Genomic DNA, 18,675 nt, shown 5'->3' with positions numbered 1-18,675 from the left:
CACAGCATAGCTTTTCTCCCTTCCCAAGGGGAATCAGTGCATTGTTTTGTTCTTCTGGGGAATGGAAGGCATTTGGGTCAGCTCTCCACTCCAAGTGTTGTCCAGGAGATGTCAGGGATCCACCAAGGGATCTGACCCAAGCTGATTGTCCCCTTGCATTTTTTCTAGGAACACCTGGATAAGAGATGTCTGTCAGTGCAGATCCCTTGGGTTGGAGGTAAGGTAGGAAATCTCTCTGGAAGGTTTTGTGGGGAGACACAACCAGGACCCTACAACTCCAGTTTAACCTTTCGTATCTCCCGAGAAGGAACTATAGGGTTAGGTGTACTTAAGGACAGCCAAAGCAGTTCACTACACTTGCTTTCCTATAATATGGAATCGGCCCAACCCACAATGCGCTGAAAGCACCTGAATTTCTGCTGAATTCACAGACCTCAACTTTTTTGCTGAATCACAACAGACTGAAAAAAAATAGAGTTACAAAAATACCCCTTTTTGTTATCGTTTACACATTCTAATGCACAGCACCACATGCCAGAAACAATAACACACCGATATGTTTCCTCCTAGGAAATGCAAACGCCCTGTGAATCTACTGATGGGATGGGCTGCCTCAGCAACATCTTCTAGCCCTGATTTTCTGGCCATTTGTTTTGTTTTATGTACCCACGGGGGAGGCCCTGCTAGGTTAAGGGCTGCTGCTGCCGCCAGGTGTAAGAGCAGCCTTGAAGGAGGTGGCTGAGCATCCCCAGCATGCCCAGTTGCATGGGCAGCGCAACTGGAGAGCAGGCAGCTGCCTGGCTGTTTGTATCCACCACGCTCACAGGATGAAGGACAGGCTGCTGGGAAGGCTGTTCCCTGAGGAAAGGGTGGGACACATGGCCACTGAAGAGTCCCTTGGCAGCTGTTGGAAGTGGGGCTGCCCTGCCCCTACAGGGTTGGAAACTGCAGAGTCTCAGTGCCTTTATTGGCAAGCAGCTTCTGCTGCAGAGTGGGGGAAGGAATGGGGAGGGAGAGCAGAGAGAAGGGAATGGGGAGCGGGGAAGAGAGCTTGGGGTTCCCTCCAGCTGCAGAAACAAAGCTGGTAGTGGGCACTGCCAGCACCTTCTCTGCCCAGACAGTGACCTTGAGACCCCTCACGTGTTCGCCTCCTTCTAGCACCCATGGGCATGGGAGCACATCCCACATACCATGTGCCAGCAAACACCTGCAAGATGCTGTTTGGACATAATATTCTAGATTTTCACTGAATCCATGGCAGAGCTGGCAGGGAGCATGACTGATGACTGCTAGGTCTGAGTAGGGAGTGCTGGAAGCATTGGGTCACCCCAGTCCTGTGGGACCTTTCGTAGCCCTGGGTGCTGCTCAGGGAAGTCACATTTTTATTAGAGACTCTCCGATGCTGGAAAGCCAACTCTGCTAAGCCACTGCTGAGCCCAGGAACCTGCCTGTTTGCTGCATGTTTTAAACACTTTTCCTCTTGAACCCCAGTGGGACTTTTACTTTCTTGCAGAATACCTCCCTGCTGCCTCAGCTCCAACTTCCTCAGCCGTGGCTTGCTGCCTGCCCCTGCCCCGGGTGTGTGCAGCGGGGCGCAGGGGTGGCACAGCACCGGGACTGGGGTCATCCCGCTCTGCCCCAGAACGACCCTGCCGGGGAGGGTGACACGGAAATGCCCCCTCCTCCTCTTCCTCCTCCTCTGAGCCCCAGAAACTCCCGGTGCTCCGTTCCCACTGAGGGAGCCCCACGGCACCCCACTGTTCACCAGGCCGATGCTGGTGGTCCCCCGGCCCCTAGCCACGGGTGGCAGCTGGGTCGGGGGGTGGTGGCAGGGCGTGGTGGTTAATGTGTAACCGGTGCTGCCACCTTTCACCCTCCCGCAGGGGGCGGGAGGCAGGCAGGCAGAGAGGGAACGGGGCAGGGAGGCAGCCGGGCCGCTCTCTGGGGGCTGGGGTCTGCGGGGGGCGCGGGGCTCGGCAGGGACCCAGGGCCGTGCGGCCGCGGCCACACCTCGCCTTGCACGGCCGGCTCCACCGGCTTCCGAGCTTTCCCTGAGGTTTGTTTTTCTGGCTGTCAGTTTCCTGGAGCCAAATGGCTCCTGCCCGCCTTCTCGGGGTCTGCAGCCTCCTGTGCGCCTGGTCCGTGTTGATGGGACACCCCTGCAGCCTCGACCTCCACCAGGTAGGGGGGCGAGGGGGCTCTGGTGTGGGCAGTGGCCCCGGTGTCCTGCCAGCACGGCGGGAGTGGTGGCACCATGTGCGGGACAGCGCCTTCTCTGCACAAGTTGAGACATGAGGAGCTGTGGTGTTTCTGGCTCTGTGGGGGGTCTCTGGGCTGCGGCCATAATGTGGATGCACATAAGGGGTGCTGCATGGTGAGCAGTAGCGAGGCACATCCCCCAGCTCCTTCTCCCATGCAGTGGTGCAGTGACTGAGCCAGGTCAGGCTGACTGTAGGGATCCCCGAGCACATGGCAAGGAGCAGGGAATACAATTCTTCCATCCCATGGGGACAGTGTTGCAGCCATCAGCTTGACTGTGAGGGGCAGGAGCTGGAAGGAGGTGGGAAAAGTGGCTGTCATGGGCGGACGGCACAGCACAAGGCTGCCCACTAAGGTCTCAGATACACTCTGAAAACATTTGTGCTGTTTTCTGCAGCTTCCCCAAGGCCAGCTCTCTATGAGGCCTGTGCAGTGCTACAATATAACCCTGTCCTCTGCAGCCCAGATTTATAAGGGCACAGCTGTTTCTCTATCAAGCCAGAGACAGCAGGGCCTGATAGGAGGAACAGGCCCTGGAAGGGTGGAGGAACAGGACAAAAGGAGAGGTGATCACCCCAGAGGCAAAGAAACAGAAAGTGCAGCTAGCTGGAAAGCAGCCAGACCTCAAAACCAGGGACTGCAGCCCCCAGCAAACTTATAGCATGGCATATCTGCCTGCAGGGCCCAAACACTGCATCAAGCAGGAGCCCATCGCTGCCCAGCCATGGTCCCACAGTACCCACCCTGTCTGTCTGAGCTCTCCCCTTTTCCAGTTGGCTGCTCTCAGTCCTGGGCTGCCCTGCTCCATCTTTTCCCATTTGTCCCGGCCCACATCAAACTGGCAGCTCATGTGTTTTTTTACAGCTGTTTGTGGCTTTGTTTTTTTAAAGTCTGCAAGGCTAATTGACTAAGACAGTTGAACTTTTGGGGAGTCTTGCTCTAGAGATCCTCTCTTGCTCAGAAAGCACATCTCAGACAGCATCTCCTTCCCCAGGGATGGGCCAACTGCAACAGGAAGAACCTCCTGCATGCTCCAAGCTCCCTGCCAAGAAACATTACTAGTCTGGACCTCTCCTTCAACTCCTTGGTTGTGCCCCATCATGGGACTCTATTGATGCATTTCTCTTCCCTGCACTCCCTCAACCTCTCCAGCAATGCCCTGCTGGCACTGGGCCCAGCAGTCTTCTCCAACCTTGAGGCACTGCGTCTGCTGGACCTGAGCAGCTGCAGTATCGCCTACCTCCACGTGGATGCTTTCAAGGGCTTGGGAAACTTGCACACACTGCTCCTAAGAAATAACAATCTGCAGGAGCTTAAGGTTCCTTTCTTCCTACCGTTGAAGGCTCTTTTCCACCTGGACCTGCAGCACAATGAACTGGTCTCTGTGAACACTTTGAACCTGCAGCTGATGGAGGCAGTCCCGCAGGTCCAGCTGGAAGGGAACCCCTGGGTCTGTGACTGTGCCATGCAGCCTCTGCAGCAGTGGCTGCAACGCAGGCAAGGTGAGTAGGTGGGGTGGGGGGCAGGTGGCATGTCTGGAGCAGGAGGAACCCTGGGTGCAGGGGTCCCACTCAATCCCTTTGCTCCAACATTTGGGCAGGCCTTGAGATGGCTCTCCATGGACCTCTCCCACCCTGTTGAGTGATACAACGAAACCGTGTAATTTCCTTCTTGAAGTTACATGATATAAAAGATTTCTAGGAACAGCAGATAGGATGATTTACCCACTCTTCTGGGAAATACGTAAATCCACCTTTATGTATCTACATGCAGTGACCATACTTTTAGGAGCTGCTGAGCACTTGGCAGCTCCTCCTGTGGAGCAGAATCAGGCTGCAGCTTTCTAAGCTCTCCCAGGTGAGAGCCACCCTGTGGCAGTGGGTTTTCTGTTAGTGTCCATGAAATTGTCATTATCCAGTTAAAAGGAGACTTGTAATAAGGTCACACACTTGCATAGTTTATTAGTCAGAATTTTTTATTTGCTTGTGCTTTTAAATATGCTGAGGGCTGGCGATGCTGGAGGGCAGAGCCAGGAGCACCGTGAAATGCATCCCACCAACCCAGGAGCAAGCAGGGAGCACCTTCTTTAAAATGGGGAGAATGGGTGAAGACCCCCAGTCTCACTATTTAGCCCTTGTGTCTCCCAGCTGTGCAGGTGACCTGTGCATCACCCCCAGGGCTGCGGGGCTGGGAGGTTGCAGCTCTGGATTCCCAGGACCTGGGCTGCCAGACAAAGCAGCGGTTTCCTCGGGAGGCAAGCACAGTGCAGCAAATCACAGTGACCCAAAGCAACAGTAAGTTGTGTGCTATGGGGGTGTGTCCATAAGGTCTGGTTCCCTCCTGCCTTCCATCACCCCAGAGGGGACTGCAGGTGGAGACCCTCTCCTTTGCCTTGCAGTCCCAGGGGCTCAGGCTGCCTGACTAATGCTGGTGAAGTGGGTGAGTGGTCACCACCTGGAGGTGTTTGCTGACTTTGCAACAGAAAAGTTAGCATATGCCACAGGGCCATGCAGAACACGGAGTCCACAGTGATAGGCAGCAGTATCAGACAGCTGTTGGGCAGTTTTCCCCACTCACCCTTGGTAGCTACTGCCCCTCAGCGAAGTGCATTTATGTTGCTCCTCATGAGAGCAATGTAGTGTTGGCTACGTGCCACAGGCACGCATGGGACTAGATGCTGAGGAGTACAAGGTATTCCACAGGCTGACCCACCATGCCCTGATGTGCCTTTCCTTCACTGCAGACACCACGCTACCCTCTGGGAAGGGGGGAAGGAGCTGGACTTACCTGGTGGGATTCCTGGTGTCAGCAATTGGCATCTCCATCCTGATCACACTGGCTGCCAAGTGCAAGCTCTTCCACAAGCACTTTGCCAGCTACCGCCACCGGCAGCTGCCTGAAACCAGCTCGATTGGAGGCTGCCCCATGGAGGATGACAGTGGTGAGAGCCACCCCATGCCTGGTGCCGCTGATCTGCAAGCTGAGGATGATGATGGCTTCATTGAGGACAACTACATCCAGCCAAGTGAGCAGCTGTCAGAGGAAGAGGAGCGGGAGTTGCATCTCTCCATCTGAGCCTGCAGTCCAGCCACCACCACTGTGGCCTCTTGCTGTTCCTGCCACCTTTGTCCCCTTCCTGCCCTTTCCCACCTGCCCTCGGTGGGACGTGCCCTTTTGGACCCATGTGGCTGGAGCAGGAGAAAAGGGGTGGAGAGCAGGAGGAGAGGAAGTGAGCTGGGAATGGTGATGGAGACTGTAGGCAGCCATCCTGACAGTGCCCCGGCATGATGTCAGTGGGGCTGCATTGGCACAGGGCACTGGACTGACTGCTGCTCTCCCAGCTTGGCTCAGATGCTGAGTCTGAAGGAGATGGTGCCTGTTATGCCTGGGCAGCCTGGTTGGGTGGGAAGATGAACCTGCCCTGGTTCTCCCTGTGGGGTCTCAGCTACTGGTCCTGCTTCCCTCTGGAGCCAGACCCACCTCTGCTGTGTCCCTCGATGTGTTGTCACTCCAGGATGGGATTAAAGCATGATTTAACCCTAGCTCTACCTGTGATGGTGTGTTGGGGCTCTCCCAGCAGCAGAGCCGGAAGCAGATCTCCAGCCCCACAGCTGGGGTGTGGCTTTTGTTGTATGTGTTTTCTAGGGCCATAAATACATTCCTTCTCAACTGTGATGGTGAGGGAACAGATCTGTGGCACAACTGCTGCTGTGCAAACAAATCTGTTACCTGATCTGCTGCAGGCAGCCCTGGTGCATCATCACAGGGTTTCTGTGAACATCTCTCCAACATTGCTTCCAGCTGTGATCCTTCCCAATTTTCTCTCTTCCCTCTCCAGCAAGATATGGTAGAAAGACACATTTCCCAGAACAGCTCTGCAGAGCTGAGCAAACTTGTTGGCAGCACCAGCTGTGGCGTCAGGCAGGCACGTGCACTGGGGCGAGACAGCCCTGTCCCCTGTCAGCCATTACAGAGTCCTGTCTATATCTCTAAGCCTGGTGTTATACCAATGTTATAATTTTTGCATTCCTGTCATCTTTGTGGTACGATAAACAGCTCATGAGACATGAGTAACTCCATGTTGTTTCTGCTGTAACAGGTCATGCCTGCGTGGGTCACGCAGGAGTTAAAAGCAGGGAACAGCAGCAGCGTTCACTCTTAGTAAGTGATTCACAAGGTTGGTACCATTCACTTGGGAGGATCTCCTAGGGCACAGCCTGGTCACTACTGCCCCTGATAGCCCAGGAACGTCTCCATCACACTCTAGAGCATGAAGCACCACCACATCATTTCTTGCAGTTCTGCCACATGGCTAATTTCCCCATTTCCCCATCCTCAAACCTCTGTTTCACTGTAAAACGCCCTTTTATTTCTTTACTTATTGAGATATTTATAGAGCACAGTAGGTGCTCTATTATTTACAGAGGTAAATAATACACCTCAGAGAATGTAATCCACAGGGGGACAAATGGGTTAGGCACTGACTGGATGATACAGGCCAGTGAGTTAAAGCACCTTCCAGAGAGGGAATTTGCTCTTTGAAGCCAGAGTGAAACCTGCTGGCTTGTTTTAGTGATCTGCCAGTTTTTGCTCCCAAGTGCCTAGATTTCTAAACTAAACTTTAATTTTGCAGTCACTATCTCATGTTTTGCCTCCGGGGCTCATCTTAACAGCTTCCTGTGAAAATGCAATCTATGCTGTAATTTTTTTGAAATTTCTAATATATTCCAGGTCATCTAGAAGACTTAAATCTGAAGGTTGGGAAAATGCTTTTCAGTTAGTTTTGAAAGGTATTTTCTGGGCTTTCAGTATGCTTTTCAATCTTATGAACTCTTGTGAGATGCAGTATTTTACTTTTGGTCTCAGTGATGTCTTAAAAGAGATTTTAAAATACAACTGCTTAATTGTATTTCAGTTAGAATTATTTATCCAGAATCTCACTCAGTCTCATCCCTCAGTACCTAGGGGTGGGTTTCTTGTCTACTTTGACTGTTGGGAGGCTGGTTTTCAGGTATGCAGGGAGCCTCAGTCCTGTGGCAGCCCCTGTTCCCCTTCTCCAGGCAGCTCCAGTACAAGTGGGCAGGAGCCTGGCAGCTGCCCCCAGGAGAGAGGGGGGAAATGCATCTGGTACTCAGAGCTGGGAATACAAGGGGGTCAGAGCAGAAAAGGAGGAGCTTTCTCAAGACAGGGTCCCACCAGGAAGCTGCCTCAAGGGCAGAGGTTGCTGCTGGCAGATGGCAACAGTAGGAGGTATGCAGGCAGACTGGTTCCAGGCTCTACCGCAGGGTGAAACAGCTTCTCTGTAAACAAACCATCTGGCACTGACATAACTCGGGAGGCTTTTTGTGCATCCTCTAGAGCATCTTTCAAGGGCATGGCAAGATTTTGGGTTCACAGAGCCGTAGTAAGGGGGATCAGCTCTAGGTCCTCAAGCAGAAGGAGATGCACACACACCTGGAGGTGGGAGTTACCTATCAGGAAATAAGTAACTGCAGATGGGGGGCTGTGGTGGCATTGCCACGCTAGCTGATGAGCCAAAACCAGACACAGGAGGGACCTTGGGCTGTCATGATTTCTGCCCTGAGCTCAGCACAAGCAGAGGCCAGCTCTGCACAGCTCTGCCACTGCCTGCTGCACAGAGGAGCCAGCACTCAAGCATCAGTCTTCAACACAGTCAGCTTCTGTATCATTTTATTACATATTTCCACACACAACACGGGAACCGAGAAAGGAGCAAACCAGCACTGCTGCTGCAGGGGGTGAGCCTGGGACTGGGCACTGGGCAGCCAGACACCCACACTGCCACCTACAAGGACAGCCGGTTCACAGCTGATACTTCCTCAGCTTGCTGACACGGCCCCCAAGCATCCTTTAAGGCACTATTCATGGGCACTGGGGGCACATTTTGAAGGGGCTATGGAGAGGAGGATTCACAGTGATGCATCTTCAAAGAAATGCCCAGATGTGCAAAACAGCTGGTGTGCAGGCAGCTGTGGCCTGTTCACACCTGCGGGTTGGGGGATCCGGGAATAACCACTAAAGCACTGATGCACACAGAGGTGGTGCAGAGCAGCAGCAATGGTCATGTGCAAAACTGTCCATCTCTGGCCTGTTTCTCCCCATGTAAGCACAGGGGTTCCTTCTGGACCTGAGGTCAAACAGCCTGAAGGGGAAGGACAGCTCTTTGCTTTGCAGGGAATATAGCACAGAAGGATCTTAGCTTAGTAACATCATCTGAATTCTTGGGCAGATTAAGGGAAGTGATGCAGAGAGACGAGGAAACAACAGTTTAATAAAATCTATAGATGATGTGAAAGTGTCAGAGGAACATGCAGAAATAGCAGAGATCCAGAAAAAAAAAGCCAAAAGGACATTCTGCCATGGGGAAGTAATCCAAGGCTTCAAGGGGAAGGAAAGTCAGCAGGAGCAACGCAAGAATAGATGAATACAGAAGTGCCCTCATGCAATAGGAGTGCATCAGAATGGTGTGGCCTGGAGCAGCGAAGGGATGAAGCCCTCACTGTGCATCACATACGTGGTGAGGTTCACTGATGCTGATCTCTGACATCGCCTCCAGGTGATTCATTACTCAGGGACTGAGCTACTGTTCTCTTCCAAATAGATTTGCTACCAGGCACCAATCAATAATAGCTTGGGTTTGTTCAGTTACAGAGGGAACTCAGCAAATGAACAAAAATAATGTCTGAGGCAGAGCAGCTCAGGTGGGGGGAAATGGGAGCAGACAAAGAGATGAAGAGGAAGCTGCCCAGGAGCAGCTTTCCTAAGAGGTTAGGATCTATGTTCATGGAAAGCACAGTTAAATGGTCCGCAGGTCTACAAAGCAAATGGGAATTTTGACAGGTAAATTAGCTTCAAGTCACAGGAAAAACTCCTGGGGGTGAGTTGTTAGTCTGCCTCTGAGAGAGGCACCTCAGTGAGAGAGATAAAACCTGTTGAGATAAAACAACAAAACAGCTCCAGGTAGGGCTCAAGCAGTAGCAGAACTTTTCTGCCCTGCTGCAGCGGCAGCATGTGGGAGGCAGGAACAGCAGGGAAACAGGCAGAGACCAGTGTGAACTGCAGTGCTCCTGTGGGAGCAGAGGTGCCTCTGCTTGGGAATTTTCTGTTGAAGGGTGACAGCAATTGCCCCTCACAGTGCCCTTGACAGGCAGTGGCCCCAGCTCTGGGATTTGGGCATCCCATCACCATCACTCAGTGACTGCACCCTGCTGTTTGTGGCTCACATGGCTGAAGCACACAGCTGTGATAACAGAGCCCTGACACACAGTCCAGCACTGAAAACCTATCAGAACCTTGAAGCCAACACTCTATTCACCTTTTTTATAAACTACAAAGATGTTGGCCTGCAGAAATGTGATATTGGAAAAGAACCTGGCATTGCAAATACAAAGGGCATTTAATGTAAGGTCCAATCACGCACAGCTCTAGCACACAGAATCCTGTGCAAATCCCACCCTCCCACAGACACACAGGTGCTTTCTTGGGAGAAGCCCTTGCAGCTGTACCTCCCTCTGAGTGTCCTTAACTTGTGCTGCATGCCTGCTGACACACAGAATATTCCCTGCCATTCATCAGCTGTTACAGGCTTTACTTTTGCTCAGGAGCCCTGCAGGCCGAGAGGGAGGGGATGCACAGCACAGAGCATTGCAGCATGCTCAGGGTGTACACATCTTCATGGGTTCAGAGGCATGAAGTGCTGGTGCCAGCTGAGACGTGGGTCCAAGCTGGTGTCTCTCCACAGAGCACAGGGTGGTTTTGCACCACCCACAACTGCAGCCTCTCGTGCCAGGAGAGCACACAACACAGTCCTGGGAAATGCAGGAATTAAAGCAAGCACTGGGGTCCCCAGAGGTATGGGATGGGCTCACCTGTATTTTGTGACGGGGTCACAGCTGGGTAGGCAGCCTCTGTCATAGGAGGCTTAGTGGAGAAAAACACCATCCAAGCCAGCACACTCCAAATGAACCAGGTCAAAGAGCCCACCCAGATACCCCAAGTCCCTGCCGTGCCGTCAGTCCGGGGCAAAGCACGTGCCAGTCATCTCCAAAAGAAGCAAAGGGCACACCACAATGCTCATCCTTCCTTGGGGAAAGGCTGACATAAGCCCTGCAAACGGGTCATGTCCAGTGAGGTTCATGCAAGGGGTCCTGGGTCAGATCAGGTTGGCCATGCTGGAGGTGGGAGGAAGCCTCCTGTTTGCAGTGAGGCGGCCGGAGATGGTGAAGACACGGATCTCACCGGCCTCCAGGGTCCGAGGAGAAGCCTGGTGACAGGAGGTGCAGAGAAGGTAGAGCAGCAGGCAGAGGAGGATGGCACTGCCAGCAGTCAGGAGGACAACCCCGCTAGTGAACATGCTGGCCAGCGGCCGTGCGGGGCTCAGCTGCATGGTGGTGGTGGAGAGGATGGTGAGCACGACTCCACAGACCAGCAGCACCAGGGCACTGAGCAGCAGCACCAGGCAATCCGAGAAGCCCCCGCTCTTCAGGAGCTCAATCTGGTCCCGGCTGCGGATGCAGTTCATGTCCTGGATTGCAGAGCTCAGCAGCTGCTTCAGCAGCACAAGCAGAGCCAGGAGGCAGAGCGTGGTGCCCACAGCCAGCCGCCACTCCCCAGACCGGCTGCTCGTGCTATACAGCAGGATGATGCCCCCGATCCCACAAGCTAGGATTAGCACCACAGCCATCCCGTAGCACAGGATGGACTTCTTTGGGTCCTGAAACCACCAAAGCTCCACATGTTCCTCCAAGATGTTCCTCTGGATGTGGTCTGCATCTGCAGGGGTGCGGGGACTGCTCATTTCTGCCAGCTCTGGCATGGTGAGTGGCTGTATGGGGGGGGACAGAGTGGGATGGTTGTACAGATGAATCTACACCCTTACAGCAAAGTGGAGGGTCAAGACAGCAGCAGTTGTGAAGGCAGCTGCATTTCTCAAGCAGGAATGCCTCTGTCCCATTCTTTGGAGCCTGCTGGAGCTCACTTCTGCAGCAGTGCCAGATGAAGAGCTATGGTCCATGCATTGGGGGTGAGCCCACCCACCTGTCAGGGCTGCAGGACATGGTGGAGCATCCCCAGTGCAGCACTGTAAGGTAACAACCAGGGCTACATCCTTTCTTTCCTGTGTTTTCAATCTGAAAGAGTCAAGAAGAGAAAACATCATTAAACAGAGATCCTGCTCCCCTACACCAAACAATCCCCTGCCAAACCCTTGGCCTTGGTTGCTCCAGGCTGGCCTGCAGACCTTCCCCTGCCTCCCTCACAAAAGCCCCATGCACTGGAGCACGGATCAGCCACATACATCTTCCCAGGAGACCTCCAAGAGCTGCAGAAGGACATCAGCCTGCCCCAAGGGTGAGCCCCCAGCCTCCCCAGCCCCGTGTGCCCTGCTCTGAGGCTACTGGCACATTGCTGCCTGCAGGACTCTGCCTGCAGCTGGTGCTGGCAGCCGGGCAGGGACAGAGCAGAGGCAGGTCCCTCCTGGGATAAAGCCTCATTCACAGCTTCAGCTTCACATGTTCCCTCATCAGCATCAGCCTCTTGTCACCAACTGGCTCTGCTGGCCAGCAGGACTGGAGGAGGTGGGGGTCAGGACCAGGGCTTAACCCTTCCAGCCCAGTTGTTGGAAGAGTAAGACCTGCACTTGCTGCATATCCTCAGCAATGTCCCTATTGCTGCACCACTGTCAGTCTTCCCTCCCAAGTTGCCTACAGAAATGCAATGGTTACATCTCCAGTGGTCTCAGCACTTCCCTGAAAAGAGCCCATCACACAGCTGGGACCCAGTACCCTGCAATTTTGCTTTCTTCTCTACTCCTCCTGGTCCCTGAAGCACTGCATTACCAGAGGGAAGCAGGGGAAGGGCATCAGTGGCTGCAGGGTAGAGCCAGGCTCCATGCTGCTGTGTTTAGCTGGGCTCCCCTCAACACAGCACCTTTCATTACCCTGCAACCTGGCTTCACAGGCTCACCATCCCCACAGCATCCTAGCCCTTCTTAACACTTATCTGGGTACAATTTTACACCAAGAGAGGAAACCACTTGCATTTCTCTCACATGAAGTCATGCTCCACCATGTGAGTACTCCAGCTGATCCCTGAGCATCAGAGGGCACCCAAAGCAAGGAGATGTGCTGGGGATTGTGCAGGAGCATTTCAGGTATCATTGAGCCCTTGAGACATGGGATGGACTCGAGATCCCCAAACTGCTTCCCCAGCACCTCCCAAACGGGATGACACACCCATGGCCATCATGGACAAACCACTCAGAGTCCCACAGAAGCCCGTGGTGGGGACAGGAACTGATGCAGGTCACCTGTGTCAGGGCTGTGTCACTTCTCCTGGATGAAGGAACAGTCACACAGCACCCTGTCTGCTAGAAATGGCTCTCCAGGAGCCCATCTGCCTCTGTGCCCTCCTCTGCTCAGCGCTGAGACTCTGGGTTCATCATGGACTCGTAGGGATGATTTGTGACCTCCATGCATAGCAGCTCTGCATACACACCAAGGTTTTTCCCTCCCACAGCTCTCTACATCCTTAGACTATCTCCAGAGACTGCATCCCCTTATGGCACTGGTTTTGTTTCCAGCAAACACATCAAAATCCCCTCCATGGGGAACAAGCCAGCGTGGGGTGGGGGGAGGAGGACAATAGAGTGGAGGTGCCTGAACCAGACACTGCCTGACAGTGTCAGGCCAGGCTCCTCCTGAGTCACTCCCCGGCTGTGATGGAGCATGAGGTCACTCTGGACTTGGCTCGGGGCTCACTGCCAGCTGGCAGCACGTGTCCAGGAAGTCTCTAACCACCACGAGACCCAGGGACCCATTGTGCTGTGCACTTCACAATGTGCCATCCCCCTGCATGGCTGCTCATGCTTGGGCCAGGAGTAGGCTGGGACACAGAAATCCAAGCTCCAGAGGGTATGGTTGCCTGGAAGCCCGTGAGAGAGCTGCAGCTCTTAGCTAGAGCTAGAACAATCAGAAGGCATCAGTTAGGAAGGAAAAAAAAAAACTGTGGTTGGTAAGCTGATTTGTGCCTGCTGGGACCCATTTAGATTTTGCATGAGACAGCAGATACTTTGCACTGTCCACATGAGCCTAGGACACAGGTCCTTGAGAAGGTGAGGATGTCATGAGGCACTTTCAAAGTGGAGGAGTGAGAAGATGTTGAGCCTGGAGACATTTCCCCAGCTTATGGAAAACATCTTGGTGCTAAGCACTGCTTCCCTGGGGATTGGACTAGGTGATCTTTTGAGTTCCTTTTCAACCCCTAACTTTCTATAATTCTAAAATTCTATTGGTTTCTTTCCTTCCCCAAGCACAGAGGAGCCTTACCTCCTCCTTATCAGCAAACAAGTGAGTCTAGTAGATAGCAGGTTAGTAGATTAGATCAAGTTTTTGGAAGAAGAAAGCATAAAGCTTGGAGAAGTGCAGAGTCTGCGGTCTTCTGCTGCTTGACTGAAGCTGCACACACAAGCTGTGAGTCAAAGAGTAAGCAAAATACCACAACTGCACAAACCACAGTGAGGGAAAATGCAGTGAAAAAATCAAGCTACAGCACTGTATTCTCATGTTACTTTAAAATATTTAACAATTTTATTTTATTTGCTCAGGAAAAGGTGAGAGATAAAGATAAAATTAGCATCTACACTTACTTGGGTTTCTCTAGAGTCTGAGGTTTGGTGGAGGATACACAGCCCCCCTAGAATCATTCTAGTGTTTAACCATCCTCACCATGGATAAATTTTCCTTAAAGCTAACTACAATTTCCCATTCCTCAGCATGAGTGCATTGCCCTTGCGAAAAACCTGACGGTCTTCATATGTTAAACCAAAGCAGCCCTGTTCTGGGCTGCCACTCCTTGGAGAAGAGGTGAAACTAATCTCACAACTATGATTTATGGGTTTCTTGGCTTTATTCAGCACAACAGTTTGCCCAGATCAGATCGAGGGAAAGGAAGGAATGTGGAGACACATCTTTCTCTCTGAGGGATCCTTCTCTCCAAGGGAGGAGGACAGCCTTTCCACAGCAGTTACCCTTCTGTAGCTCTTCTTTGGGCTACCTAGCCTCGGATAGGCTGTAACACAGACGCTGTGGGAGCTTAAGTCCCCTGGCCCACCAGATTAACCAGTCTGATAATATCACAGGTCATTAATCTCTACCATTTACTTACTACTGAACCCAACACCTTCAGTACTCCTATCACTCTATGCAAGAGAAAAAAGAGAAGACCAGCCCAGCCACACAATGCTTTCTGACTGCAGGTCACATTTCAGGAAAAAAAATGACATGCTGTCCTTCCCCATTGCTGGCTGGCAGCTGGGGAGGAAGGATAGGAAAGCTCTGGGAATGCAGGAAAACAAAAATGCTCGTGTTTTTCCTTTTCATTGTGTTTTTTTCCCCCTATACTGTCAATGTTTAACTGAGAATCAAGGGTCATCATCAACTGATGTCTGGCCACTCCTGACTGCAGGTGTGGGAGATGCTTGCTGGCTGCCTGGGAAAGGTATATACATTTGTTTACTCATGTACTTTAAGTGCCTGACTGATAGCTGACAGGCCACAGACTGTATGTTAATTAACAGTTTCAGTTCAAAGTCATGTACAGCTCAGCTGAGAAATACTCCTCACTTCCCTCTTCTCCCCCAGCCCAGGGTAGACCACCTGACATTGCTTACCCACAGTGTTCATGAGGGGAAGCCTTTGGAGTGGGTCAGGCTCCTGCAGCACTTACAGCCCTGGAAAGGTTTTATACAGCTATGTGAACTTTGTAAGCATCATGGATACTGGGAGAGCCTAGCAAAATTTGCTGTAAAATAACTACATAAATGATTTTCATGAGAAATCCAGATGAGAGCAAACAGAGCCTCACAATCTCAAACAGATAAATGCCATCTCCTTCCACTGCTTTTCCAGTCTGTCACAGCTTATTTGCTTCTTGGCTAGAACTGGCCATAGTCTGTTTGGAATGGACCTGCTACCACTCGGTGCCTCCCAGAAACCTCTAATAAATAATAGACATACATATTTTCCCACAGTTTTGTGTATTTTTTCAATCTCCCAATGCTGGAAAATACCCTTCTGGTGTTAACTTGGCCAGTCCTGAATGGTTGTAGTTCCTTTTCAACTGCAATAGTCCAATCCAATCCAATCCAATCCTATCCTATCCATTAACTCCCTAGAAGGTGCAAAGAGAATGAAGCTCATATATCTTATTTTACACCTGAATTACTGCCAATACACAAATCAGAAGCTCTGACTGTCATGGTGCTGAAGACCCAACTGTACCCCTGCAAGCAGGGATGCTGCTGCCCTGGGATGTGTGGGAAGGTTCCCTCTCTGGAGTGAGGATAGAGGGAATTGGAGTAGTGGGGGTTTTATGTGGCATCTGTCTGTCTCACCCAAAATCTTAGCAAGAGATCCACAGTCCTTTGGCTCCTACATCACCAATTCCCACTGCTCTTCTGGGGCTGCTCAAAATCCAGGCAAACATATATCTGTGGGGAAAGCCAACCCTCTCTACCCTGCCAGAGGGATTATGCTTTCCCAGAAGTAAGCATCTGTCCCACCAGTGCTCCTGCCACCAGACATCATTAAGGAAGTTTTGAGGAAGCCCTGGGTGATGGTGGACCATCCCTTCCTTTCAGCAAGCCTAGAGAATCTGGGGGGTAAGGGTTTGTTGTAACAGGATCAGCATGCAGCTGCTTTTTACAGAAATCTAGATAGCCTTGGCATGCTCAGTTATAAAGTTTCATGGTTACCCTTCCTCTCTGAATGCTCAACAGGCATCCATCATCCTGACTCCATGGAGCCTGTCCTGATGCACCACTGCTGAGGAAGGCCTGGGAGTCCCAAGGAGGCAAGAAGCTCCCAGGCCTTACGAACCAAGAGGAAGCATGATGGCACAAGGGAGAAATGCTGTGGAGGCAAGAGGAGGAATCACTTAACAAAGTAGATCCGAAGCCTCCCCCGAACCTGCCAGCAGCTCCTGATGGAGCACCCGGCCCTTCCCGCACACGCTCGGGTCCTGGGGAGGGCTCACTCACCTGCAGCAGGCGCTGCCCACACGCCACAGCCCAGCGCTGTGCCCTGCTCCTGGCTGGCAGCAATGGTCTATCCTGGCTTTCCTTCCCACGGGATTGAGCTAACAAGGGATCTCACTGGGAAAATCTCTTCCCTTCCTCCGGCAACCTCCTGCCAGGGAGCAGCGCTCCTGCCGGCTCCCCTTCCCGGTGCGGTGCGGGCCGGCTCTCGCCCGGGCAGGTGCATTCCCCAGCAGGGTGGCGGCTCAGTAAACCTGCTGATGGCCTGGAGAAGATCCAGGGCTGCGCCGGTGAGCAGGCGCTACTCCTCCCTTCCTCCCTCCCTCCGTCCCTCCCCGGGCAGGATCTGGCCGCACACCGATCCTGGAAGGTGGCTCATTTCCTCCCATCGGGAGGTGAAGGGGGTGCTGGAGCCAGGGAGCAGCTCCCGGGCAGCAGGTGAGAGGAAGCCTGCAGCCATGTTGGCAGCACCAGGGAAGATTTGACCTATTCAGCAAATCTTCGGCATGAAATAAAATTACTCCTGTGCTACTGTATAGGCTATCCCATGATCCTGGTCCCATCAGGACTGGATCTTTGTATGGCATGAGTCCAGGCAGGAACTTTAGTCATTATGGTGCCATCTCCCCCATTACCAGCCAGGGGCAGTTCCTCGCTCCCAGGGATACAGCAGTATTTGCAGACCTTACCATACTGCAGAGAAGCTGACTTCCTGGTAATGGAGAAGAAAAAAAAAAAAAAAAAAAAAGGTGACCATTTTGAGAGGAGTTACAGAAAGAGGACTCATTTGAGAGAAGAAAGGAAAGGGAAGTAGCAAAAAAATTGAAGTCAGCAGGGGAATGGGACTCCCTGCCAGAGTGCTTGCTGCTTTCTTTGTGGATGGACTTAATGACAGCAAAGGGATCACTATTGTGAATCTGAGCAGCAGGAAAATCTCCTAGGGGATGTGGAATGAACAGAATGGGGCTCAACAACAGCTCTTGCCTAACTAATGGAAAGGAGGCTTGGTTATTGAACCTTATGCTAGTGTTTTTAGCAGGCTATGAGACAGGAAGCTTTGGGAATTATAACAATGACAGATTCAGGAATTCATCTGTGTAAAATCTGACAGATCTTTCCAAACTTGTGAAATATCATCTGTCCAGTGGTTGTTGTCCTAAACCTAAAACAACAAGTGATATGTGGTAGATATACCCTATAATAACAGCCTTGAACAATGAGCTTGCTTCTACCTAGAAAAACCTTGTCCTTTAGTTGGGCCAGTTAACAAATACATCATCCAAGGGGAAACCTTATTCAGCTTCAAAGATAGCCGTATGTTCCATTTAAATGTGGGCTGTAGCTTTATTTGTGCATGTATATACTTCCCAGCTCCTTTGAGAGGTATCAAAAGGAGAAACAGAGAACACAGACCAGGAAGGGATGAAAGTAGAAAATGTCCTTGCACCCTGAGAAAACTCAGAAGACCATTAGCATACAAAACCATAATCCAGATACAACTTCATTCTGAAAACATTTCTTCAGCACATGTGTGGGAGATTGACCTTGGTCTAGTTTTCCCAGTACAGAAGGGGCCTGTACATCTATTTTTCTTCCAGCAGGTCTCTGATAAACCTCACTTGTAACACTCTGCTGTGCCTGACTTTCAGTGTTCACTGTTTACAAACAACGTTTTAGCTGCCTCTTAGCCACTAAGATAAAGTTCAAAATCCTCTTGAATCTATTTGCCAGCTGTCTACCTAAGCTTCATCCCATGGGCCTTGTATTGTCTTTAAAATCTTAAAAGTGTATCAATCACTGCTTAGAAATAATTCTTCACCTATATATGCTTCTTCCTTTTATGGTGCTTCTTTTTCAGAAAGATTAAGTCCATTTCTCTAAACCACAGCTATTAAAGCAGTGGCTTCTAACACTCAATTTCTTCTGACAGAGAAAATTATACCACACAGGAGTCTAGCAAATTAAAATGGGTGTGTTCTGAAAATTTAAGAGGGAACTAGTTTCTAAAATATTTACTAATTACTCTAATTACATCTTCTTTCTGTACAGGAAGTATCAAGATGATTATATGGGGTGTGAAGAAGAAAGGGTGTTAAGCTAGCACATTAACAGACCAATTCCATCATAACTTCTTGCATTTGTTCCTGTGAAACCTCTGCTTCATACAGGTTAAAGCTGCAAAATGAAGAAAGTAACTGTAAAGAATCTTAATTCACAAGCACTCAGCTGAGCTTTCCCAGGCCATAGGAGCTCAAGGACCCATCTGCTTTGCCCTGGTGTTAGCTTGTTAGCTTGGCATTCCTAATGGTGATACAGCTTACATGTTATCCAGCCTTGGCATCACCATCTTCTGTATAATATTA

The 18,675-nt window shown here is 51.4% G+C and overlaps 2 protein-coding genes across 2 annotated transcripts; one reads left to right on the top strand and one right to left on the bottom strand.

Annotated features, from left to right (window-relative positions):
- The first annotated feature begins 1,568 nt into the window (after nucleotides 1-1,568).
- Nucleotides 1,569-6,754, top strand: C8H1orf210 (chromosome 8 C1orf210 homolog). Its single transcript, XM_008490807.2, has 5 exons — nucleotides 1,569-1,578; nucleotides 2,078-2,181; nucleotides 3,254-3,761; nucleotides 4,407-4,553; nucleotides 5,003-6,754. Exons 2-5 carry the CDS (start codon nucleotides 2,092-2,094, stop codon nucleotides 5,332-5,334), a joined length of 1,077 nt encoding a protein of 358 aa, XP_008489029.2. The 5' UTR covers nucleotides 1,569-1,578; nucleotides 2,078-2,091; the 3' UTR covers nucleotides 5,335-6,754.
- Nucleotides 6,755-10,432: 3,678 nt separating this feature from the next.
- On the bottom strand, nucleotides 10,433-11,126 carry TMEM125 (transmembrane protein 125). Its single transcript, XM_030455477.1, has one exon. It carries the CDS (start codon nucleotides 11,093-11,095, stop codon nucleotides 10,433-10,435), a length of 663 nt encoding a protein of 220 aa, XP_030311337.1. The 5' UTR covers nucleotides 11,096-11,126.
- Nucleotides 11,127-18,675: the final 7,549 nt, after the last annotated feature.

The sequence above is a fragment of the Calypte anna genome, chromosome 8, assembly GCF_003957555.1.
Source record: "Calypte anna isolate BGI_N300 chromosome 8, bCalAnn1_v1.p, whole genome shotgun sequence".
Classification (NCBI taxonomy): Eukaryota; Metazoa; Chordata; class Aves; order Apodiformes; family Trochilidae; genus Calypte; species Calypte anna.
Note: the sequence above shows the minus strand (reverse complement) of the source record. Positions and strands in the feature narration are given on the sequence as shown.

Excerpts from the sequence above, each read along its gene's own strand:
- C8H1orf210 (XM_008490807.2), top strand. The coding sequence starts at position 2,092 with ATGGCTCCTGCCCGCCTTCTCGGGGTCTGCAGCCTCCTGTGCGCCTGG. Across the intron at positions 2,182-3,253 it reads GCAGCCTCGACCTCCACCAG|GGATGGGCCAACTGCAACAG; the intron begins GTAGGGGGGCGA and ends CTCCTTCCCCAG. Across the intron at positions 4,554-5,002 it reads CACAGTGACCCAAAGCAACA|ACACCACGCTACCCTCTGGG; the intron begins GTAAGTTGTGTG and ends CCTTCACTGCAG.
- TMEM125 (XM_030455477.1), bottom strand. The coding sequence starts at position 11,095 with ATGCCAGAGCTGGCAGAAATGAGCAGTCCCCGCACCCCTGCAGATGCA.